Source organism: Salmo salar, chromosome ssa27 (genome assembly GCF_905237065.1).
Source record: "Salmo salar chromosome ssa27, Ssal_v3.1, whole genome shotgun sequence".
Taxonomy (NCBI): Eukaryota; Metazoa; Chordata; class Actinopteri; order Salmoniformes; family Salmonidae; genus Salmo; species Salmo salar.
The window spans coordinates 18,292,905-18,317,736 of NC_059468.1; the positions used below are offsets into that span (position 1 = coordinate 18,292,905).

A 24,832-nucleotide genomic window follows, 5' to 3' on the forward strand; every position below is an offset into this window, starting at 1 on the left:
ATGGTAAAGCGACTAAATCTGTGACTACATTGCGGTTTGTCCTCTCTCTAGATGGCCGGCTTTGGGCAGCAGGGTCCAGGGGGCTACGGTCAGCAGAGCCAGGGCTACTACAGCCAGCACGGCCCCCCACCACACGCTGGCCAGCAGCAGGCCCCATATCCCCAGCAGCCCCAGACTACCCCTGGAACCCAGGCCCCCTACCCCCAGCAGGCCCACCCCTCCCAGGGCCAAGGGCCTCCGCAAGGGGGTCCATCCCAGGCCCAGCCACCCTACAACCAGGGACCACCCCAGCCCCAGCAGCAGCCGGGGCCCCAGCCGGGGCCCCAGCAGGGCCAGCCCGGGCCCCAGGGTCAGGGCCCCCAGCCCAGCTACCCTCAGCAGCAAGGACCCCCAGGCCCAGTGCAGGGGCAGCAGCCTTCACAGCAGCAACCCCCCTCGCAGCAGCAAGGACCCCCGCAGCAGCAAGGACCCCCACAGCAGCAACAAGATAGGGCGGCCCCTCCACAGGCCCAGCCACCCCCAGGCCATCAACAACCCCCAGTCCACCAGCCACCCGCCAGCCACCAATCCTCCCCGAGCCACCACCCATCTCCAGGCCACGGTGGACCCCCACAGCAGCAGGGTCAGTCTCAGCAGGGCCAGCCCTCACCCTACTCCCAGACCCCACCCCTGCAGCAGTCGCCCTTCCAGCGGTTTCCACCTCCGCCACAGGTAAAACACCACCTATCCGCTGAACTAAGTCCTAGGCGTTAGCTTGAGAAGCTTACTCAGGCTTTCAGGGTTCCTCATCTGTTTTTCCTCACCCTCTTTCTTCCCTCTCTCTTCAGGAGCTCTCCCAGGACTCGTTCAGCTCCCAGTCCAGCGCTCCCCCCTCCAACCAGCCTATGACTTCCAGCAAGAGTGGCGCAGAGGACAGCATGCAGGGACGGCCTTCTAGTTTACCAGTAAGCAGTCCTGTCTGTCACTCAACACACACATACATGCACACAATCTACCACACTACAACAACCTCTATCTCCTTAGTTGTCCACTCAGCAGTCATCTTTTCCCAGCACCCAAGTTTAGCATATTCACCTCCTCTGGCCCAGTCCCCTCTGTTGGACTGCTGGCTGTGTTGACCTTGACCTTGACTATACACATGGTAATCGGCTGGAACACACACACACGAGTCAGTGTTTATTGACGGTGAGTCTTGAGCGTGGGGGAAATCACCCCAGTCTCTCCTGGGTTGACAGCTACTCTGACGTGAGCGTTCCCTTCACACTCCACCGGGAGGAGGAGTGAATGAGGTGAGGAAGGGGTTTGGTTGGTGGAGCTGTTGGACACCGAGGATAGATGGGTCGAGAAGGCCACGTTTACTGAACCACAATTCACCTGTCTAGATAAGCAGCTGAAAACATGTTCATTAGGTAAATAAAAGGTACTTAAACAAAACAACAACAAAAAGATCATCCTTTTCACTTTGAAATAATCACCCCTGTTTAATTAGCAAATGCTTAGTTTATCTATTCCCAGATTGGAAACGATAAGCTAAATGATTATGAAACTGAATGGTTTTGACCTTGGACCACTCTCTCTCTCTCTCTGTGTGAAAGAGCGTGACAGTTCAGTAGGAGTCAGTATGTGTGCTTGTTTCTAGGCTTTAGACAGAGAACAAGTCTGCCGGGGAAAATGAGATCATTAATGAGGGGGAGAGAAAGCGGGAGGGAGGGAGGGAGGGAGGGGAGTGAGGAAGTGCAAGCAGATGCCTTAAACAGTGAGAGGAGGGAGAGAGAGATTTCAGTGCCAGTGGGGGATGTCCTCAGGATGTCCCCCTCTTTTCATTTCTTTATTTCTTTATATGTTTATTTCTTCATCTCCGGGCTCCGCCATTGGCCAAGGAGGTTATTTGTTTCCTAGGGATTCCCCCATCGGCTGTGTGTGATTGGCTATGAGAGCCATTCATCTGGCAGAGGTCTGAACCATCAGATTGCTCACTGCCAGCCCTCCCCTACCTTCCCCCCGTGGAGTGCACATGACACAGTGTGCAGATTAGTCCCGCCAACATTAGCCATGCTGCCTTTCAGCCAGACATGCAGCCACAGAAACCCAGCCAGCCAGCCAGGCAGATAGAACACTGGCAGCCTCAGCCATATCATATAGCCAGTGTTGCCTTAGCCAATGCCAACAGATAGCCCAAGCAGATCAGAGCACATTGGTAGTTGATCATTGTTTCAGGTACGTAGATTTAGGATAGCTTAGATCTGTCTTTTAAAATCAGACTTTAGAAAACGTCATTGTTCACACTGTGGACATTTCCGTTTTGGTTTCACCATAACATGATGGACATTATTTAACTTTAGCAAGGCAACACGACCTCAGCCACTGCACGTCCAGACTAGGCTGTTCGGCTGTCAGCACCTGGCTGTCTGTTCTGGTCTGCTGCATATTCCTGTGGGAACTCACAAGCCTAACTGACGGTAGTCAAGTCCTGGTTGAAGAACAACTACAACAACCAGCATGAGAAAGGGGAAAACCAGGCAGCCGGCATGCAGGCTGGCAGCGAGGTTGAAACCAGCTGGACCAGTTGAGCTGGTTTCTTGTTTGTTTTCAGCCGGGCTGCTAACTGAACTACACACTCTCTCTTTCTTACTGTTGAGCTGTTTTCAGCCGGGCTGCTAACTGAACTACACACTCTCTCTTTCTTACTGTTGAGCTGTTTTCAGCCGGCCTGCTAACTGAACTACACACTCTCTCTTTCTTACTGTTGAGCTGTTTTCAGCCGGCCTGCTAACTGAACTACACACTCTCTCTTTCTTACTGTTGAGCTGTTTTCAGCCGGGCCGCTAACTGAACTACACACTCTCTCTTTCTTACTGTTGAGCTGTTTTCAGCCGGGCTGCTAACTGAACTACACACTCTCTCTTTCTTACTGTTGAGCTGTTTTCAGCCGGCCTGCTAACTGAACTACACACTCTCTCTTTCTTACTGTTGAGCTGTTTTCAGCCGGCCTGCTAACTGAACTACACACTCTCTCTTTCTTACTGTTGAGCTGTTTTCAGCCGGGCTGCTAACTGAACTACACACTCTCTCTTTCTTACTGTTGAGCTGTTTTCAGCCGGCCTGCTAACTGAACTACACACTCTCTCTTTCTTACTGTTGAGCTGTTTTCAGCCGGCCTGCTAACTGAACTACACACTCTCTCTTTCTTACTGTTGAGCTGTTTTCAGCCGGCCTGCTAACTGAACTACACACTCTCTCTTTCTTACTGTTGAGCTGTTTTCAGCCGGCCTGCTAACTGAACTACACACTCTCTCTTTCTTACTGTTGAGCTGTTTTCAGCCGGGCCGCTAACTGAACTACACACTCTCTCTTTCTTACTGTTGAGCTGTTTTCAGCCGGCCTGCTAACTGAACTACACACTCTCTCTTTCTTACTGTTGAGCTGTTTTCAGCCGGCCTGCTAACTGAACTACACACTCTCTCTTTCTTACTGTTGAGCTGTTTTCAGCCGGCCTGCTAACTGAACTACACACTCTCTCTTTCTTACTGTTGAGCTGTTTTCAGCCGGCCTGCTAACTGAACTACACACTCTCTCTTTCTTACTGTTGAGCTGTTTTCAGCCGGGCCGCTAACTGAACTACACACTCTCTCTTTCTTACTGTTGAGCTGTTTTCAGCCGGCCTGCTAACTGAACTACACACTCTCTCTTTCTTACTGTTGAGCTGTTTTCAGCCGGGCCGCTAACTGAACTACACACTCTCTCTTTCTTACTGTTGAGCTGTTTTCAGCCGGCCTGCTAACTGAACTACACACTCTCTCTTTCTTACTGTTGAGCTGTTTTCAGCCGGCCTGCTAACTGAACTACACACTCTCTCTTTCTTACTGTTGAGCTGTTTTCAGCCGGGCTGCTAACTGAACTACACACTCTCTCTTTCTTACTGTTGAGCTGTTTTCAGCCGGCCTGCTAACTGAACTACACACTCTCTCTTTCTTACTGTTGAGCTGTTTTCAGCCGGCCTGCTAACTGAACTACACACTCTCTCTTTCTTACTGTTGAGCTGTTTTCAGCCGGCCTGCTAACTGAACTACACACTCTCTCTTTCTTACTGTTGAGCTGTTTTCAGCCGGCCTGCTAACTGAACTACACACTCTCTCTTTCTTACTGTTGAGCTGTTTTCAGCCGGGCCGCTAACTGAACTACACACTCTCTCTTTCTTACTGTTGAGCTGTTTTCAGCCGGCCTGCTAACTGAACTACACACTCTCTCTTTCTTACTGTTGAGCTGTTTTCAGCCGGCCTGCTAACTGAACTACACACTCTCTCTTTCTTACTGTTGAGCTGTTTTCAGCCGGCCTGCTAACTGAACTACACACTCTCTCTTTCTTACTGTTGAGCTGTTTTCAGCCGGGCTGCTAACTGAACTACACACTCTCTCTTTCTTACTGTTGAGCTGTTTTCAGCCGGGCCGCTAACTGAACTACACACTCTCTCTTTCTTACTGTTGAGCTGTTTTCAGCCGGCCTGCTAACTGAACTACACACTCTCTCTTTCTTACTGTTGAGCTGTTTTCAGCCGGGCCGCTAACTGAACTACACACTCTCTCTTTCTTACTGTTGAGCTGTTTTCAGCCGGCCTGCTAACTGAACTACACACTCTCTCTTTCTTACTGTTGAGCTGTTTTCAGCCGGCCTGCTAACTGAACTACACACTCTCTCTTTCTTACTGTTGAGCTGTTTTCAGCCGGGCTGCTAACTGAACTACACACTCTCTCTTTCTTACTGTTGAGCTGTTTTCAGCCGGCCTGCTAACTGAACTACACACTCTCTCTTTCTTACTGTTGAGCTGTTTTCAGCCGGGCTGCTAACTGAACTACACACTCTCTCTTTCTTACTGTTGAGCTGTTTTCAGCCGGGCCGCTAACTGAACTACACACTCTCTCTTTCTTACTGTTGAGCTGTTTTCAGCCGGGCCGCTAACTGAACTACACACTCTCTCTTTCTTACTGTTGAGCTGTTTTCAGCCGGGCCGCTAACTGAACTACACACTCTCTCTTTCTTACTGTTGAGCTGTTTTCAGCCGGCCTGCTAACTGAACTACACACTCTCTCTTTCTTACTGTTGAGCTGTTTTCAGCCGGGCCGCTAACTGAACTACACACTCTCTCTTTCTTACTGTTGAGCTCAACATAGTGTTGTTCCCCATACTGCCTTTATTCTGTTCACTTCACTTGAATTCTTTTAATAACGTTTCCCTTTTCTGTTTGAAATGCATCAGCTTATGCTGTTCCAGTGTAGGCATGGACACACACACACACACACACACACACCCTCCCCTTTCTGGTGAACACATTCTTACAGTAGTGTTTCCCACCAATGACCTCTCAGCTAATCCAAGGTACTCAAGTTCAAATGAACACTACATGACCAAAAATATGTGGACACCTGCTCGTCGAACATCTCATTCCAAAATCTTGGGCATTTAATATGGAGTTGGTTCCCCTTTGCTGCTATCACAGCCTCCACTCTTCTGGGAAGGCTTTCCACTAGATGTTGGAACATTGCTGCGGGGACTTGCTTCCATTCAGCCACAAGAGCATTAGTGAGGTCGGGCACTGATGTTGGGTGATTAGGCCTGGCTTGCAGTTGGTGTTCCAATTTATCCAAAAGGTGTTCAATGGGGTGGGTGGAGGTCAGGGCTCTGTGCAGGCCAGTCCAGTTCTTCCACACTGATCTCGACAAACCGTTTCTGTATGGACCTCGCTTTGTGCACTGGGGAATTGTCATGCTAAAACAGGAAAGGAACTGTTGCCACAAAGTTGGAAGCACAGAATCGTCTAGAATGTCATTGTATGCTGTACTGTTAAAATATCCCTTCACTGGAATTAAGGGGCCGAGCCCGAACCATGAAAAACAGATGTGACGCTTGGCATTCAGGCCAAATAGTTCAATATTGGTTTCATCAGACCAGAGAATCTTGTTTCTCATGGTCTGAGAGTCCTTTAGGTGCCATTTGTCAAACTCCAAGAGGGCTGTCGTGCCTTTTACTGAGGAGTGGCTTCCATCTGGCCACTCTACCATAAAGGCCAGATTGGTGGGGTGCTGCAGAGCTGGTTGTCTGTCTGGAAGGTTCTCTCATCTCCACAGAGGAACTCAGGTGCACCCGGGGGGCTGTGATGTGTGGAGGACTCGGTGTCTGTCGTTGTGTTGGGGGCTGTGATGTGTGGAGGACTCGGTGTCTGTCGTTGTGTTGGGGGCTGTGATGTGTGGAGGACTCGGTGTCTGTCGTTGTGTTGGGGGCTGTGATGTGTGGAGGACTCGGTGTCTGTCGTTGTGTTGGGGGGCTGTGATGTGTCTGTCGTTGTGTTGGGGGGCTGTGATGTGTGGAGGACTCGGTGTCTGTCGTTGTGTTGGGGGCTGTGATGTGTGGAGGACTCGGTGTCTGTCGTTGTGTTGGGGGCTGTGATGTGTGGAGGACTCGGTGTCTGTTGTTGTGTTGGGGGGCTGTGATGTGTCTGTCGTTGTGTTGGGGGGCTGTGATGTGTGGAGGACTCGGTGTCTGTCGTTGTGTTGGGGGCTGTGATGTGTCTGTCGTTGTGTTGGGGGGCTGTGTTGTCTAGCGTGTGTGTTTGTGAGAGAGGAAAGCCCAATTGGGCCCCGCCCTTAGATTCCTTCACACAGGAATTCCAGTGGCTTGCATCACTGTTAAGGCGTCGGCATGCTTCAGTTGGGCTGGTGCCTAGCAGAACTCAGCTCGGAGTGTGCTTGCTTAAACCCTTACAAAACATTACATTTACATTACATTTTAGTCATTTAGCAGACGCTCTTATCCAGAGCGATTTACAGTAGTGAATGCATACATTTCATACATTTTTTTTCTGTGCTGGCCCCCCGTGGGAATCGAACCCACAACCCTGGTGTTGCAAACACCATGCTCTACCAACTGAGCTACAGGGAAGACATTCGCTTGAGGTGTGTTAGTTTTGAGACGCCGTAGCCGGTATACTCTTCCTCAAAATAGACAGAATTAATCCAAGATAAATCAAGAAATCGGGTAATTAATTTAGACATTTTTGCAGAGGAGATGTTTGAGCTTGGTGCAGTATTTCTCACTTAAAATGATTAGTCTCTCGTTGAATGACAAGACTTTATTGAAGAACCCATACTGTTGACCAATCACCGTCGAGGAGACTTCGGCTACCAACATCCCAAAACAAACAAACGTCACACATTGTTGTCATTAATATATGCGCGGACTCTTCCGAACTGTTTCGCCTGGGATGCGTGCAGACGCCTTTAGCAGTCCACCCGCATCTCCCAAACAGACCTCCATGACTTGTAGTGTTTTTTTCCTCTCTCCAGCAGTACAGCTTGTTGGTGCCACACTGCTCTGGAGCATTCTGCATAGCTAGGCCGGGTCACTTTTTCTTCTCTCCAACCCTTCTTTTGCCTTTCCTTTCGAATGGCCCATTTTAAAAATTGCAAATCACCAGCAGAATGTGAAAATCCATGTTCACGTTCCCTCTTGGTAATACTTACAAATTGGATCATACCTGTAAAAGTAGCAGAGATCTCAGAACTTTTAATATGCCCATAGAGTATATTATGATCAACGATATGTAGAAAAATTGGACAATTCCCCCAAATTTTTTTCTTCAATATTCATGTTTAGATTTTTCAATTGTGCTTTTAGATACAAATGTCTGCTATATGTCAACAATCCTTCCTCCAAAATACCATTCTGTGGATTAAATATCAGGAAAATGCCCCAAATCATGGCCCTTTCATGTTCCTGGTTTCATGAGGAATCACTCCTCTGTCTCTCCCTCTGTAAATCAGCTTTTGAAACGCTGCTCGCCTCAGCCTTGTTTTGCGAGCTTCTCTGCTCTGCCTGTCGTTGCAGTATTCAGTTTCCTGGGCGTGTTTCCTGTTGCTATTCTGGGGCTTCCTGTGTCCACGTGCCTTATTCAGATTCCTGGGTTGACTGAGAGAGACAGTTTCTCTACTCGTTTTCTCTCTCTCTCTCACCCCCCTCCCCTCTCTGCGCCATCTCATTCTCCCTCTCTCTCTCCTTCCCCCGTCTGCACATACGTGATTTTTAATTAATGTTCTTGAGAAAATTCAATCTGCTGACTAAGTGTGTTGTTTGGATTTTCCTCAGTGAATGGTTTTGGAGCTGGTAAACCCAGCCTGCTTTTTGCTCTTGTGCACACACACATGTTCTCACGCTCTCTCTCATAAGCACGCCCCTCCCTCTCCCTCCATTTCTGCTGGGCTGAGCTCGTTTGGCAGCACAAAGGCTGTGGCTGACTGCAGCACTATCTGTCCTCTCCTCTCTGCTCCATCTCTTCCCAAGTGGTGTTTGCTTGGAAGGGGAATTTAGATGCACCAGAACCGCTTATGATTTAGTTTTTAAAGTAATGCTCTTTTAGATTAAATCACCTTTGTTTTTCTGCTCTGAGGAACAGTAGTTGTGTCAGTCAGTTGAAGGGCTTTGGCAGCGCCCTCTAGTCTACTTTGGGTTGTTCCTGGGTGTCTGTCATCGGTGGGAGGGGCGTTGCTCTGGAGAAGCAGGCAGGCAGGCAGCCTCCAATTATTATATTTGTCACATGCTCTGAATAGTCTAGTGAGTGAGTAGGGTCAGTGCAGATAGATCAGGTACCATTATTTGACTATTTAGTAATCTGGCTATGTAGCAGTCTGACTATGTAGCAGTCTGACTATGTAGCAGTCTGGCTATGTAGCAGTCTGGCTATGTAGCAGTCTGGCTATGTAGCAGTCTGGCTATGTAGCAGTCTGACTATGTAGCAGTCTGACTATGTAGCAGTCTGGCTATGTAGCAGTCTGGCTATGTAGCAGTCTGGCTATGTAGCAGTCTGACTATGTAGCAGTCTGACTATGTAGCAGTCTGGCTATGTAGCAGTCTGGCTATGTAGCAGTCTGGCTATGTAGCAGTCTGACTATGTAGCAGTCTGACTATGTAGCAGTCTGGCTATGTAGCAGTCTTATTGCTTGGGGGTAGAAACTGTCTCAGAGCCTGTTGGTCCGAGAGCTGGTGCTCCAGTATCGTGTATGGCTTTGGTGGCTGGTATCAGGCAGACAAGCTGTGGTTCCTCCCTCCCTGCCCCCCAGATCAGCCCCTAGTATCAGGCAGGCTAGGCAGACCCTGGTCCCTCCCTGCCCCCCAGATCAGCCCCTAGTATCAGGCAGGCTAGGCAGACCCTGGTCCCTCCCTGCCCCCCAGATCAGCCCCTAGTATCAGGCAGGCTAGGCAGACCCTGGTCCCTCCCTGCCCCCCAGATCAGCCCCTAGTATCAGGCAGGCTAGGCAGACCCTGGTCCCTCCCTGCCCCCAGATCAGCCCCTAGTATCAGGCAGGCTAGGCAGACCCTGGTCCCTCCCAGCCCCCCAGATCAGCCCCTAGTATCAGGCAGGCTAGGCAGACCCTGGTCCCTCCCTGCCCCCCAGATCAGCCCCTAGTATCAGGCAGGCTAGGCAGACCCTGGTCCCTCCCTGCCCCCAGATCAGCCCCTAGTATCAGGCAGGCTAGGCAGACCCTGGTCCCTCCCTGCCCCCCAGATCAGCCCCTAGTATCAGGCAGGCTAGGCAGACCCTGGTCCCTCCCTGCCCCCCAGATCAGCCCCTAGTATCAGGCAGGCTAGGCAGACCCTGGTCCCTCCCTGCCCCCCAGATCAGCCCCTAGTATCAGGCAGGCTAGGCAGACCCTGGTCCCTCCCTGCCCCCAGATCAGCCCCTAGTATCAGGCAGGCTAGGCAGACCCTGGTCCCTCCCTGCCCCCAGATCAGCCCCTAGTATCAGGCAGGCTAGGCAGACCCTGGTCCCTCCCTGCCCCCCAGATCAGCCCCTAGTATCAGGCAGGCTAGGCAGACCCTGGTCCCTCCCTGCCCCCCAGATCAGCCCCTAGTATCAGGCAGGCTAGGCAGACCCTGGTCCCTCCCAGCCCCTTGTATCCCAGCACCCCTCACCCTGGCCTGGGCAGCTGCCTGCCTCACTGGGGCATCTGTGCTGAGCTCTGGGACTCTCCTCTACCACTGTGATCAGTACAAAAGCCCCCCCCCCCCCACACACACATATAAACACACACACCCTAGCCCCATTATTCACAGCAATCAGACCTCCCCCTCTCTCTCTGCTCTGTATTGCACACAGGTTGCTGCAGTGTGTGTGTGTGTCTGTTGCCAATAGAGAACCTCAATTAGGCAAATGTTTACAAACATACCTAGTCAGGTAGACTATTTATTTCATGAATAAACATGTGACCCATAATCATCTAGAAATCGGAAAAGAACAGCTGAGCAATATTGATTTAGCTTATTATGCTGTTTGAAAAAAAACCATAGCAGTTATAATAGCAATCTGTTCTTTTCATATGATGTCCCCTTCCCACGTTCCTCCTCTACCTTGTCCATGAATTACAATCCCCATATGGTCTCCTGTATTAAGTAGCAGGCTCGTGGTGGTCTCGGGGGAGATGGGGCTGGGAATGGAACACACCTTTATAGAATATTAGGGGTTGAGAGTAGCCTTGGCTAGAGGAGAGAACGGCACCTTGGCTAGAGGAGAGAACGGCACCTTGGCTAGAGGAGAGAACGGCACCTTGGCTAGAGGAGAGAACGGCACCTTGGCTAGAGGAGAGAACGGCACCTTGGCTAGAGGAGAGAACGGCACCTTGGCTAGAGGAGAGAACGGCACCTTGGCTAGAGGAGAGAACGGCACCTTGGCTAGAGGAGAGAACGGCACCTTGGCTAGAGGAGAGAACGGCACCTTGGCTAGAGGAGAGAACGGCACCTTGGCTAGAGGAGAGAACGGCACCTTGGCTAGAGGAGAGAACGGCACCTTGGCTAGAGGAGAGAACGGCACCTTGGCTAGAGGAGAGAACGGCACCTTGGCTAGAGGAGAGAACGGCACCTTGGCTAGAGGAGAGAACGGCACCTTGGCTAGAGGAGAGAACGGCACCTTGGCTAGAGGAGAGAACGGCACCTTGGCTAGAGGAGAGAACGGCACCTTGGCTAGAGGAGAGAACGGCACCTTGGCTAGAGGAGAGAACGGCACCTTGGCTAGAGGAGAGAACGGCACCTTGGCTAGAGGAGAGAACGGCACCTTGGCTAGAGGAGAGAACGGCACCTTGGCTAGAGGAGAGAACGGCACCTTGGCTAGAGGAGAGAACGGCACCTTGGTTTGGGCGTTACTGGCTCTGCTACCTCACCTGCCCTCAGGGCAGAAACTAGGGGGTGGGATGATTTTAAATTGAATTGCATGCCGACGTAATCAAGTATCCCCTGCTTGAATATTTGGATATTCTACGATTGTTTAGGTCGACGCCTCAGTAAAGTGTTGTGGTGGATTGTATGGCGTGTGGGTATGGTTGGCTTTATGTTGTACAGCTACCAGTTGGTTGAATGAGTTTCTCTTGATGTGTTTCTGTAACGGTAATGGCTGCTGTGCTGTATGAGGCTGAGGGCTGCCTCTCCTCTTCTACTCTTCCTCTCTTTCTCCACTGTGGGATGGGAGTGCCCCCTTATGGTGGAGCTCAGCCTAGCCAACCCAGAGCTGGGGCTGTGGCTCTCTCTACACCCACACTGGCCTACCCAGAACACCCTACCCCCGGCCCTGTACGCAGGGGACATCCCTTACCCTCTACCCTGACCATGAAGGGTTACCCCAGCCCTGTACGCAGGGGACATCCCTTACCCTCTACCCTGACCATGAAGGGTTACCCCAGCCCTGTACGCAGGGGACATCCCTTACCCTCTACCCTGACCATGAAGGGTTACCCCAGCCCTGTACGCAGGGGACATCCCTTACCCTCTACCCTGACCATGAAGGGTTACCCCAGCCCTGTACGCAGGGGACATCCCTTACCCTCTACCCTGACCATGAAGGGTTACCCCAGCCCTGTACGCTGCTGTCCGAAGGTGGAGCCACATACCCACAGAAAGGCAAATCTGAAAATAGATAGTTGCTGTGATATTAAACCTGTAAAACGGCTGCAGTACAGTCGTCATGGGACTACCGTGATTGTATGGGTCCAGGTAGTGGATATGCACTGAAGCAGTGGGGAGAAATCAATGGAAGTGAACTCATGTGGGATGTTGTTTGATAGTGAAATGGGGTCATGGGAAAAGTAATTTCACCTCTTCTGAGGAGATCAGAGACACACATTAACCATAGTAAGCAGGCATTACCCATAGTAAGCAGGCATTACCCATAGTAAGCAGGCATTACCCATAGTAAGCAGGCATTACCCATAGTAAGCAGGCATTACCCATAGTAAGCAGGCATTACCCATAGTAAGCAGGCATTACCCATAGTAAGCAGGCATTACCCATAGTAACGGTAACGGAAGGAACATGTACTATTCACTTAGTAGACCAGCACTATGACTGATGTAAACAAACACTGCTGAACGCTTGAAGGTTTTTACCTCTGCTGTGTGTGTGTGTGTGTGTGTCAGGCCACCGGGCGCTGTGTGTGTAATTAAAGTGTGTGTGTGCAGAGCTGGGAGGGAGGATGGGTTTGGTCTGTTTGAGCTTCCTGTAACAATGACAGCTCCTCTGTATAGTAGCTGACTGCACCGTGACCCCGGCAGTCTCACAGGGAGAGAGGAGAGGAGAGGAGAGGAGAGGTCTCTGCACTAATGTGGAAACCATGTGGAGTATGGTTACCATGGCAGCCCCAGAGACGCAGCTCCCTTCTCACGTGTGTGTGAGATCCTCTTTGTTTACAGAGGACTGAGATCAGGAAACTTGACAGGCAGTGAGCGGATGAGCTAGGGAGAGAGGGAGAGAGGTAGCAAGAAAGCCATAGGGAAATGGAGAGGGGGTTCATTGAGAGTCGGTGACTGTGAGCTGAACTCCAGATAGCAGCTAGGTCACATGATCTTACTGACTGCCTGGTGATATCATAGCACACGAACCACCTCCAATTTCCCCTACTTTCTGCTTCTCTTGGGTTGTGCCTGAAATGGCATCCTATTCCCTATTTAGTGCACTACTTTTTACCTCGGCCCATAGAGCTCTGGTCAAAAGTAGTCCTCTAAATAGGGAATAAGGTACCATTTGGGACTGCCGTTGTATAAAAAGACTGTCGAGTAGACGAATGGGATGGACTTGCTGAAGTCGTCTGTAAATGGAATACATTCGAGTGTGAATGGAAGTGGGGTGGAAGCAGGAGACTGGAGCGATATGGTAATGCTAGTAGCTGCTTTACACACAACACGGCTTCTTAAGACTGGACCTTAGGGATTTTAACTTCGTCTTTCGAAAAAATGTACAAGTGTTTTTCTATTTTAGTTTGGCCGTTTTCTCGCTGTAAAAGATGGAATCAAGCTCTATTGAAGTTCCCATGTTAGCTGGAAACACAAAATGGCTGTCACCGAGCAGAGGAGATGCAGCACTGGCTTTCACTCTCTCTCTCCATGTTGCGCTAGCTTAGCCTTACTGCATAACGTATTTGGGTTGTTGTTGGGGCTCGTGTAGGGGTCTGTTTTGTGTTTTTTTGTGGAAAATAGTCTTTGCCCCCAGCCCGTTTACTCAACCATCTCCTCTCTACTCATTCATTCACCCTCCCTCTCTCCATCTCTCACTGTGATGAGGGACCAGTCTGGTGAATGGCAGCAGTAGGTAGAGTCTGTGTCCAGGCATCTAGCGGCTCTGTCCCGACAGCACAACTGAACAAGACAGAGCAGATTAGGGCTCTCTCTCTCGGCTCGCTCGCGAGCTCTCTCTCGGCTCGCTCGCGCTCTCTCTCTCGGCTCGCTCGCGCTCTCTCTCTCAGCTCGCTCGCTCTCTCTCTCAGCTCGCTCTCTCTCTAGGCTCGCTCGCGCTCTCTGGACCACTTATCGCGCGAACATTGGGATATCCGAGAGCTTGCCCGAATTCACGCTTTTGCGCGTCTGGAATCGAATTCGGTTGCCGACGTTCCCAATCACATTATTATGTGAGTAATATGGCGGATTTTGACGTTGTGACTATATACGGGCGGAATCGATGTGGACCGAATCGTAACAAGTTGATTTTGAACGACGGCTTGGACAGCGCGGAGTTGGAGGATTTTATGTGCGCGCGAATACGTGTGTTTTCACCGAATATGTAACGACCTAATTGTTCGGTACTGTGTGCAACGCAGATAATTTGTTGTGCACGGGCGCACGAATAATATAATGATGATCCGAGCGGGGTATGTAAAATTTTGCGTTATTCTGGACACGAGTATATTCAACTATAATATTTTGCCCTGTACGGCATATGGAATTTTTGTTGTGTTTTTATATGTTGTGGTTTATGTATTTTTTATATGATAATTTTGTTTGTATATTTTTTTATTTTTTTTTTTTTATTTTATTTTGGATATTATTATTTATTTGTTTATATATTTGTTTTATATTTAATTTTATTTTTTATTATATTTTTTTTCTTTTTATTATTTATTTTTATTTTGTGGTTGTTTTACTTTATATTATATTGATTCTTTTTTTATATATTTGTGGATATTAATATGGAATTTTATTGAATTATTTTATTATATTTATTTTGTTATTATAATCATGTAAATATTATATTTGGACTTTATCTATAATTGGATTTGTATTTTTTATTGATTTTTTTATTTGTTTTTTTTATTATATATATGTTATATTGATTTGGGATTGTTTTGATTTGTATTATTTTTTGTTTTTTGACGAATTGTGGATTATATGGGTATTATTATGTAATTATATGTTATTTAATATGTAATATTGATTTTTGAATTTTCTATTTTTTATTTATTGTGTTATTTATTTTTTTTTTTTTTTTATTTTATTGTGAATTTTTTATATATGTATTTTGGTTTTTATTATGAATTTTATTATTTTTGGTATTACTATGATTTTGCTATATTATATATTTTTTTGTTTATTTTTTGTTTTTTATGTTTTTTATTTATTTTTTTATTTGGTTTATTTTATTTTATATTTTTTTTTATCTATATTATGTGTTTTCCTACTGTTTATGTTCAATTATGAGAACTTATATTTTTGATTTATTTTCTTTTTATTATTTATATATATATTTTATTTTATTTATTTTTCTTTTTCTCTTGTCTTCTTTTCTTCTCTCTATAATATTATGACTAATTCGTTTGAAATATTGATAAATTTATTTATTTCTATTTATTTTTTATTCTTTTTTTTTTTGTGAGATTATATGTTTTTTTTAATTTGCAACCTCAATTTATTTTTATTTTGATTTTTTGTGATATTTTTATTATTTATATGGGCTTGATAATATTTATTTGTTTTTTTTTTTTTTTTTTGGAATATGTTTTGTGATTTTTTTTTATATATATGGATTTATATTATATTTTGATATTATATTTTTTTTTGGAATATTTTTTGTGTATTTTATGTATTTTTTTTTTTTTTTTTTCTTAGTTTTTTTTCTCGGTCTTCTCTCTTAGGGCTCTCTCTCTCTCTCAGGGCTCTCTCTCTCTCTGGGCTCTCTCTCTCTCAGGGCTCGCTCTCCCGCTCTCTCTCTCTCAGGGCTCTCTCTCTCTCATGGCTCGCTCTCTCTCTCTCTCCCTCTCTCAGGCTCTCTCTCTCTCGGCTCTCTCTCTCTCTCTCTCTCTCTCGTCTTCCTTCTCTCTCTCTCTCAGGGCTCGCTCTCTCTCTCTCTCAGGGCTCGCTCTATCTCTCTCTCTCAGGGCTCCTCTCTCTCTCTCTCTCTCTCAGGGCTCGCTCTCTCTCTCCAGCTCTCTCTCCTCTCTTTCGCTCTCTCTCTCTTCTCTCTCTCGGTTTCTCTCTCTCTCAGGCTCTTTCTCTCTCTCCACTCTCTTTTCTCTCTCAGGCTCGCTCGCTCTCTCTCTCTCATTCTTTCTCTCAGGCTTTCCTTCTCTCTCTCTCTCTCTCAGGCTCCTCTCTCTCTCTCTCACTCTTTCTCTCTCTCTCTCTCTCAGGGCTCTTCCTCTCTCTCTCTCTCTCCTCTCTCTCTCTCTCTCTCTCCTCTCTCTCTCTCTCGGTCCTCTCTCTCTCTCTCTCTCTCTCTCTCAGGGCTCGCTCCTCTCTCTCTCTCTCAGGCTCCTCTCTCTCTCCTCTTTTTCCTCGTTTCTCCTGCTTCTCTCTCTCGGGCTGTTCTCTCTCTCTCAGGGCTCGCTTCTCTCTCTCTCTCTCTCTCTCAGGGCTCTCTCTCTCTCTCTCTCTCTCAGTCTCTCTCTCTCTCTCTCTCTCTCCTCTCTCCTCCCTCTTCCTCTCTCTCTCTCTCCCTCAAGCTTCTCTCTCTCTCTCAGGGCTTCTCTCTCTCTCTCAGGGCTCCTCTCTCTCTCTCTCAGCTTCTTCCTCTCTCTCAGGTCTCTTCTCTCTCTCTCACTCCTCTCTCTCTCTCTCAGGGCTCTGGTCTCTCTCTCTCGCTCCTTCTCTCTCTCTCGCTCTCTCTCTCTCCTCCTGCTTCTCTCTCTCGGGTGCTCTCTCGTCTCTCTCTCTCTCGGCTCTCTCCTCTCTCTCTCTCTTCTCTCTCCTCTTCTCTTCTCTCTCCTCTCTCTCTCTCTCTCTCGGGCTCTTCTCTCTCTCTCTCTCGGGCTTCTCTTCTCTCTCTTTTTTTTAAATTCTTCTCTTTTCTCTTTTCTCTTCTGATCATTTTTATTCTTTCTCTCTCTCTCTCTGTCTCTTTTCTCTCTCCTCTCTCTCTCTCTTTCTTTCTCTCTCTCTCTCTCTCTCTCAGAGCTCGCTTCTCTCTTCTCTCTGCTCTCACCTCTCTCCTCTCTCTCTCTCTCAGGCTCGCTCTTTCTCTCTCTCTCTCTCTCTAGGTCGCTCCTCTCTCTCTCTCAGGCTCTCCTCTCTCGGTTCTCTCTCACTCCTCTCTCTCTCGGGCTTTTTTGTGCTTCTTTGGTCTCGCTTTCTTCGGCCTCGCTCTCTCTCTCTCTTTTCCTCTCTCTCTCTCTCTCCTCTCACTCTGTTCTCTCTCTCTCTCTCTCTCGGGCTCGCTCTCTCTCTCTCTCTCTCTCTCTCGGCTCTCTCTCTCTCGCTTCTCTCTCTCTCTTTCTCTCTCTCTCTCTCTTCAATTTTAGGTTTTTTTTATTTTTATTAAATATATTTTTTGTATCAAATCATATATATATATATATAGGACAATTTATATTTTTTATTTTTTCTATTTATTATATTTTTTTTATTTTATTTTTTATTTTTTTTTTTTTTTTTTTTTTTCTCTCTCTCTCTTTTATCTCTCTCTCTCTCTTCCTCTCCTCTTCTTCCTCTCTCTCTCTCTCTCTCTCTCGTCGTCTCTCTCTCTCTCTCCTGTTCTTCTCTCTCTCCTCCTCCCTCCTTTTATTATTTTTTAAATATTATATATATATAATTTTTTTTTTATGACTTATTTTTATATATTTTTTATAATATTATATATTTTTTTATTATTTTTTTTTTTTTTTTTTATATTATATATATATATTTTCTTTTTTATATTTTTTTTTCTCCGGGCTCTTCTTTCTTCTCTCTCGGGGCTCTCTCTCTTCTCTCTCACTCGTCTCTCTCTCTCTCTCTCTCTCTCGGCTCTCTCTCTCTCTCTCTCTCAGCTCGCTCTCTCTCTCTCTCGTCCCTCTCTCTCTCTCCTCCTCTCTCTCTCTCTCAGTTCTCTCTCTCTCCTCTCTTTTTCTCTCTCCAGGGCTCTCTCTCTCTCTCTCTCAGGCTTCTCTCTCTCTCTTTTTTTCCTCTTTTTCGTTTTTTTCTCTTTTTCTCTTTTTTTTTTTCTCTCTCTCAGGCTCTCTTCTTTCTCTTCAGGCTTCTCTCTCTCTCTCAGGCCTCCTTCTCTCTCTCTCTCTCTCAGGGCTCCTCTCTCTCTCCTCTCCTCTCTCTCTCTCAGGCTCGCTCTCTCTCTCTCTCTCAGCTCGCTCTCTCTCTCTCTCTCGGTTCCTCTCTCTCTCTCTCGTCTCTCTCTCTCTCAGGTTCCTCTCTCTCTCTCTCAGGCTCGCTCGCTCTCTCTCTCTCTCTCAGGGTCCTCCTCTCTCTCCCTCTCTCTCTCTCAGGGTCGCTCCTCTCTCTCCCTCTCTCTCTCCGTCCTCTCTCTCTCTTCTTTTTCTCGGGCTCTTTCTCTCTCCTTCTCTCTCTGCTCTCTCTCTCTCTCTCTCTCTCGCTCTCTCTCTCTCTCGTCTCCTCTCTCTCTCTCTCCTCTCTCTCTCTCTCGGCCCTTTTCTCTCTCTCTCTCTCTCTCTCAGGTCTCTGCTCTCTCTCAGGGCTCGCTCCTCTCTCCCAGGCTCCTCGCTCTCTCTCTTGGGCCTCGCTCTCTCTCTCAGGCTCCTCTCTCTCTCTCTCTGGTCTCCTCGTCTCTCTCTCTCTCTCTCCTCTCTCTCTCCTCCTCCTCTCTCTCTCTCTCTCTCTCGGGCTTCCCTCTCTCTCTCTCAGTTCCTCTCTCTCTCTCTCAGGGCTCTCTCTCAGGGCTCTTTTCTCTCTTTCTCTCAGGGCTCTCGTCTCTTTGCTTTTTTTTTTTTTTTTATTTTTTTTTTTTTTTTTTTTTTTTTCTCTTTTCATTTTTTCTCTCTCCTCTCTCCCTCTCTCTCTCTCTCTCTCAGCTCGCTCTCTCTCTCTCTTGGGCTTCATTTCTCTTCTCTCTCTCTCGGCTCCTCTCTCTCTCTCTCCTCTCTCTCTTGGGGCTCGCCCTCTCTCTCTCTCTCTCAGGGCTCGCTCATCTCTCTCTCTCTCTCTCTCCTCCTCTCTTTTTCTCTCTCTCTCAAGTCTCCTCTCTCTCTGCTCTTCTTTCTCTCTCTTTCTCTCTCGTTCTCTCTCGTCTCTCTCTCCTTGTCTCTCTCCAGGGTTCTTTTCTCTCTCTGGCTCTCTCTCTTTCCTCTCTTTATCTCTCTCTCGGCTTGCTCTCTCTCTCTCTCTCTCTCTCTCTCTCAGGGCTCTCTCTCTCTCTCTTTCTCTCTCAGGGCTCTCTCTCTCTCTCTGGCTCGGCTCGCTCTCTCTTCTCTCTCTCTCACTCCTCTCTCTCTCTCTCGGGCTTTCTCTCTCTCTCTCACTCTTCTCTCTCGTTATCTCTCTCTCAGGGCTTTCTCTCTCTCTCTCTCTCTCTCGGGCTGCTCTCTCTCTCTCTCTCTCTCACAGCTCGCTCTCTCTCTCTGTCTCCTCTCTCTCTCTCTCTCTCTCTCTTCTCTCTCTCTCTCAGTCTTCTCTCTCTCTCTCTCTTCCTCTCTCTCTCTCTCTCTTTCTCTCTCTTCTCTCTCTCTCGTTTCTCTCTCTCTCTCATTTTCTTTCCTTTTTTTTTTCTTTTCTCTCGGGTCTCTTTCCCTTCTCTCTCAGGCTCGCTCTCTCTCTCTCTCAGGGCTCCTCCTCTCTCTCTCTGTTTCTCCTCTCTCTCAAGCTCTCCTCTCTCTCTCCTCTCTCTCTCTCTGCTCTCTCTCTCTCTCTCTCTCTCTCTCAGGGCTCGTTGCTCTCTCTCTCTCTCTCAGGCTCTCTCTCTCTCTCTCTTCTGGCTCTACTCTCATCTCTCTCTCTCTCTCGTCGTCTCTCTCTCTCAGTCTCTCGTCTCCTCTCTCTTCTCTCTCTCAGGGCTCTTCGCTCGCTCTCTCTCTCTCTCTCTTCTCTCTCTCTCTCCCTCTCTCATCTCTCAGCTCTCTCTGTCTCGCTCTCTCTCTCTCGCACTTAGCTAAACACTCTCTCTTTCTCTCTCTCAGGGCTTCATTCGCTCTCTCTCTCTCTCTCTCAGGGCTCGCTTCTCTCTCTCTCTCGCTCCTATATAAACATATATATATATATAGGTATAAATATATATATATATATATATATATAAGATATATATATATATATTTTATAGGGATATTATATATATATATATATATATATATATCGAATATATATATATATATATATATATATAAGGACCACTATATATATAACTTAATATATATATCAATATATATATATATAAAAACAATATATATATATATATATATATATAGAACAAATATATATAGGGGCGCAAGCAAACCATATATATATATAAGGACAACAATATATATATATAGGAACATAAATATATATATACTCTCTCTCTCTCTCTCAGGGCTCGCTCATCTCTACTCTCAGTCTCTCTCTCTCGCTCATCCTCTCTAAACTCTCTCTCTCTCTCTCTCTCTCAGGGCTCTGGCTCTCTCTCTCTCTCTCTCTCTCTCGGCTCATTTCTCTCTCTCAGGGCTCGCTTCTCTTTCTCTCTCACTCCTCTCTCTCTCTCTCTCTCTCTGGCTCTCTCAGGGCTCTCTCTCTCTCTCTCTCAAGGCTCTCTCTCTCTGGCTCAGGTCTCTCTCTCTCTCTCTCTCCTCTCTCTCTCTCTCATCCTCTTTCTCTCTCTCTCTCTCTCTCTCTCTCCTCGCTCTCTCTCTCTCTCTCTCTCTCCTCGTCGCTCTCTCTCTCTCCTCTCAGTTCTCTCTCAAACTCTCTCAGGCTCTCTCTCCTCTCTCTCTCAGGCTCGCTCACTCTCTCTCTCTCGGGCTCATTTCTCTCTCTCTCTCAGGGCTCGCTTCTCTCTCTCTCTCAATCTCTGCTCTCTCACTTCTCTCTCTCTCTGGGGCTCGCTCTCTCTCTCTCTCTCAGGCTCAGCTCTCTCTCTCTCTCTCTCTCTCAGACTCTCTCTCTCTCTCTCTCAACTCTCCCCCCTCTCTCTCTCTCAGTTCCTCTCTCTCTCAGGGCTCCTCCTCTCTCTCTCTCTCTGGGCTCAGGCTCTCACTCTCTCTCTCTCTCTCTCAAGTCTCTCTATCTCTCAGGGCTGTGTCTCTCTCTCTCTCTGCACTCTCGCTCTCTCTCATCTCTCTCTCTTTCCTCTCTCAGGTCTCTTCTCTCTCTCTCAGGAAGCTCGCTCGCTCTCTCTCAAGCTGCGCTCAGGGCTCTCTCATCTGCTCGCCTCTCTCATTCTCACTTTCTCTCTCCTCTCTCTCTCGGCTCCTCACTCTCTCTCTCTCTCTCAGGAGTCTCGCTCGCTCTCTCTGACTCTCTCCATTCTCTCCTCTCAGTCTCATTTTCTCTCTCTCTCTCTGCTCTCCCCCCCCCCAGGCTCTCGCTCTCTCTCTCTCTCCTCTCTCTCTCCTCATTCGCTCTCTCTCTCTCTCTCTCAGGGCTCGCTCGCTCAACTCTCTCTCAGGGTCTCTCTCTCACTCTCTCTCTCCCTCTCTCCCCCTCTCTCTTCTCCTCTCTCTCTCTCTCAGGGCTCTCTCTCTCTCTCTCTCAAGCTCGTCTCTCTCTCTCTCTCTCTCTTCTCCTCTCTCAGGAGCTCTCTCTCTCTCTCTCTCTCAGGGCTCTCTCTCTCTCTCTCCCCTCCTCTCTCACTCTCTCTCTCTCTCGTCCTCCTCTCTCTCTCTCTCTCGCTCAAACAAAGCTAAATAAAAAATCAATACTCAAAACAAAATTTAAATCTCTTCACTCTCTCTCCTCTCTCTCTCTCTCATCTCTCTCTCGCTCTTCTCTCTCTCTCTCTTCTCTCTCTCCTCTGGTCTCGCTCTCTCTCAGTACTCGCTCTCTCCTCTCGCTCTCTCTCTTCTCAGGCTGCTCTCTCTCTCTCTCTCTCTCAGGGCTCGCTCTCTCTCTCTTTCTCCCTCCCTCTCCTCTCTCTCTCAGGCTCGGTCGCGCTCTCTCTCTCTCTCAGGATCTCTCTCTTCCCTCTCTCTCTCAGGCTCCTCTTCTCTCTCTCTCAGGCTCGCTCCTCTCTCGGCTCTCTCTCTCTCCTCTCTCTCTCTCAGGGCTCGTCTCTTCTCCCAACTCTCTCTCTCAGGGCTCCGCCTCTCTCTCTCTCTCTCTCTCTCTCAGGGGCTCAGCTCGCTCTCTCTCTCTCTCTCTCTCTCTCCCGTTCTCTCTCTCTCCTCTCCTTTCTCATTCTCTCTCTCTCTCTCATTCTCTTCCTGTTCTCTCTCTCTCAGTCCTCGTTTCCTCTCTCTCAGGGGCTCTCTCCTCTCTCTCTCTCTCTCTCTCTCTCTCAGGCTCTCTCTCTCCTCTGCTCTCTCAATCTCTCTCTCTCTCCAGGCTGCTCCCCCCTCTCTCTCAGGTCTCATGCTCAAATCTCTCTCTCTCTCACTCTCTCTCTGGGCTCACTTCAAACTCTCTCTCCTCTCTCTCTCTGCTCTCTCAGGGCTACTCGCTCTCTCTCTCTCTCTCTCTCTCAAGGCTCCTCTCTCTCTCTCTCTCTCTCTCTCTCTCTCAGCTCCTCTCTCTCATCCTCGCTTCTCTCTCTTGTCTCGCTCTCTCTCTCTCTCTCACTCGCTTCTCTCTCTTCGGTCCTCTTCTCTCTCTCTCTCTCAGGAGCTCACTCCTTCTCTCTCTCTCTCTCTCAGGGCTTCTGCTCTCTCTCTCTCTCGGCTCTCCTCCTCTCTCTCTCTCCGGCTCGCTTGCTCTCTCTCTCTCCTGCTCTCTCATTCTTCTCTCTCTCTCTCAGGGCTCGCTGCTCTCTCTCTCTCTCTCTCGGCTCACTCTCTCTCTCAAGCTCCCAGATCATCTCTCTCTCTCTCAGGCTCCCTCATCTCTCTCTTTTCTCAAGTCTCTCTCTCTCTCTCTCTCTCTCTCGGCTCTCTCTCTCTCTCTCTCTCTCTCTCTCTCTCTCTCTCTCTCCTCCCCTCTCCTCTCTCTCTCTCTCCAGGGTTACTCGCTCTCTCTCTCTCACTCCTCTCCCTTTCCTCTCTTTCATCTCTCTCTCAGGACTCACTCTTCTCTCTCTCTCTGGAGCAGGTCTCTCTCTCTTCGCTCTCTCTCTCTCAGGGCTCCTCGCTCAAACTCTCTCTTGCTCGCTCTCTCTCTCTCTCTCTGGTGCTTTCAATGTTTTAATTTTTTTTTTCTAAAAAAAAAATTTTATCCCAAAAACAAAAACTTAATTTTTTGGCATCACAATCGTAAAAATTCTTTAAAAAATCTTTCTCTCTCAGCCTCTCTCTCTCTCTGGCCTAAATGTCTCTCTCTCTGGCTCTAACTCTTCTCTCAGGGCTCGCTTTCTCTCTCTCTCTGGCTCGTCTCTCCTCTCAGCTCTCTTCTCTCTCAGACTCTCACTCTCTCCTCTCTCTCAGTCTCTCTCTCTCTCTCTCAGTCTCTCTCTCTCTCGGTTCCTCTCTCTCTCTCTCTCAGGGCTCGCTGCTCTCTCTGGCTCGCCGCCTTCTCTCTTGCATCCCGCTCTCTCTCTCAGCCTCGCTTCTCTCTCTCTGGGCTCGCTCCTTCACTCTCTCTCATGCTCTCATCTCACTCTTTGCTCTCTCTCTATCTCTCTCTCAAGAGGCTCGCCTCGCTCTCTCTCTCTCTCTCGGGCTGCTCTCTCTCTCTCTCAGAACTCGCTCTCTCTCTCTCTCTCTCAGGGGCTCTATCTCTCTCTCTCTCTCTCTCTCTCAAACTCTCTCTCTCTCTCAGGGCTCTCGCTCTCTCTCTCTCGCTTCTCACTCTCTCTCTCACTCGCTCGCTCTCTCTCTCTCTCAGGCACAATCTCTCAGGCTCTCTCTCTCTGGCTCTCTCATCTCTCTCTCTCTGGCTCTCTCTCAGCTCTCTCCTCTCATCTCTCTTCTCTCTCTCAGCTACTCTCTCTCTCTCTCAGGGCTCCTCCTTTCGCTCTCTCTCTCTCTCTCTCTCTCAGGGCTCGCTCTCTCTCTCTCTCTCAGGTTCTCTTCTCTCTCTCTCTCTCAGTTCCTCTCTCAGGGCTCGCTCGCTCTCTCTCTCTCTCTCTCTCTCTGCTCTCTCTCAAGCTCTCTCTCTCTCTCTCTCAGGGCTCGCTCTCTCTCTCTCTCTCTTTCATCTCTCTCTCTCTCTCACTCCTCTCTCTCTCTCTCGCTCTCTCCCCTCTCTCTCTCTCTCTCTCTCTCTGGTCTCTCTCTCTCGCTCGCTCCTCTCTCTCTCTCTCTCTGCTCCTCTCTCTCTCCTCGTCTCCTCTCTCTCTCAAGTCCTCTCTCAGCTCTCTCCCTCCTCTCCCATCGCTCTCTCTCTCTCCTCTCTCTCTCTCAGGCTGGGCTCGCTCCTCTCTCTCTCCAGGCAGTCCTCTCTCTCTCTCTCTCTCAGGCTCTCTCTCCTCTCTCAGGCTCTCTCTCTCTCTCTCAGTCCCCTCTCTCTCAGTCTCTCTCTCTCGTCTCTCTCTCTCTCTCAGGGCTCTCTCTCCCTCTCGCTCTTCTCTCTCTGGCTCTCTCTCTCTCCATCTCTCTTTCTCTTTTCTCTCTCTCAGGCTCGCCTCGTCTCTCTCTCTTCTCTCTCCCCAGGCTTCCTCCTCACGCTCTCTCTCTCTCTCAGGGCTCTCTCTCTCTGGGTCTTCTCTCTCTCCTCTCTCATTCTCATTCTCTCTCTCTCTCTCTCTCTCTGGGTATTTCAAGCCTCTCTGTCTCTCTCAGGTTTCTCTCTCTGGGCTCAGCTCTCTCTCTCTCTCAAATTTCCTTCATTCTTCTCTCACTCTCTCTCTCTCTCTCCCCTCTCTCTCTCTCTCTCTCGGGCTCGCTCTCTCTCTCTCTCTCTCTCAGAGCTCGCTCTCTCTCTCTCTCTCTCTGGGCTCGCTCTCTCTCTCTCTCTCAGGAGCTCCTCGTCCTCTCTCTCTCTCTCTCGGTCCTACTCTCTCTCAGGCTCGTCCCCCCTCTCTCTCTCTCTCTCTCGGCTCCTCTCTCTAAACCATGCTCTCTCTCAGCTCTCTCTCTCTTCTCTCTCTCTCAGACGAGCTCTCTCATCTCTCTCTCTCAGGGCTCGCAAAAACCTCTCTCTCTCTCTCCAGGGTCTCATCTCTCATCTCTCTGGGCTCGCTCGCTCTCTCCTTCAGGGCTCTTTCTCTCTCTCCCTCTTAGGCACAAACTAAACTCTCTCTCTCTCTCTCTCAAAATACTCTCTCTCATCAATCTCTCTCTAAAAATTTCTATTCTCTCTCTCTCTCAGGGCT

The 24,832-nt window shown here is 48.5% G+C and overlaps 1 protein-coding gene across 2 annotated transcripts in view; it reads left to right on the top strand.

Moving 5' to 3' along the window:
- Positions 1-24,832, top strand: part of LOC106588635 (AT-rich interactive domain-containing protein 1A) — a 134,838-nt gene that overhangs the window by 22,711 nt on the left and 87,295 nt on the right. For both annotated transcript variants that reach the window (XM_045709601.1, XM_045709602.1), the window contains exons 3-4: positions 52-711; positions 828-944. In XM_045709601.1, the coding sequence (XP_045565557.1) occupies positions 52-711; positions 828-944 (777 nt within the window). The remainder of the gene's footprint in view (positions 1-51; positions 712-827; positions 945-24,832) is intronic.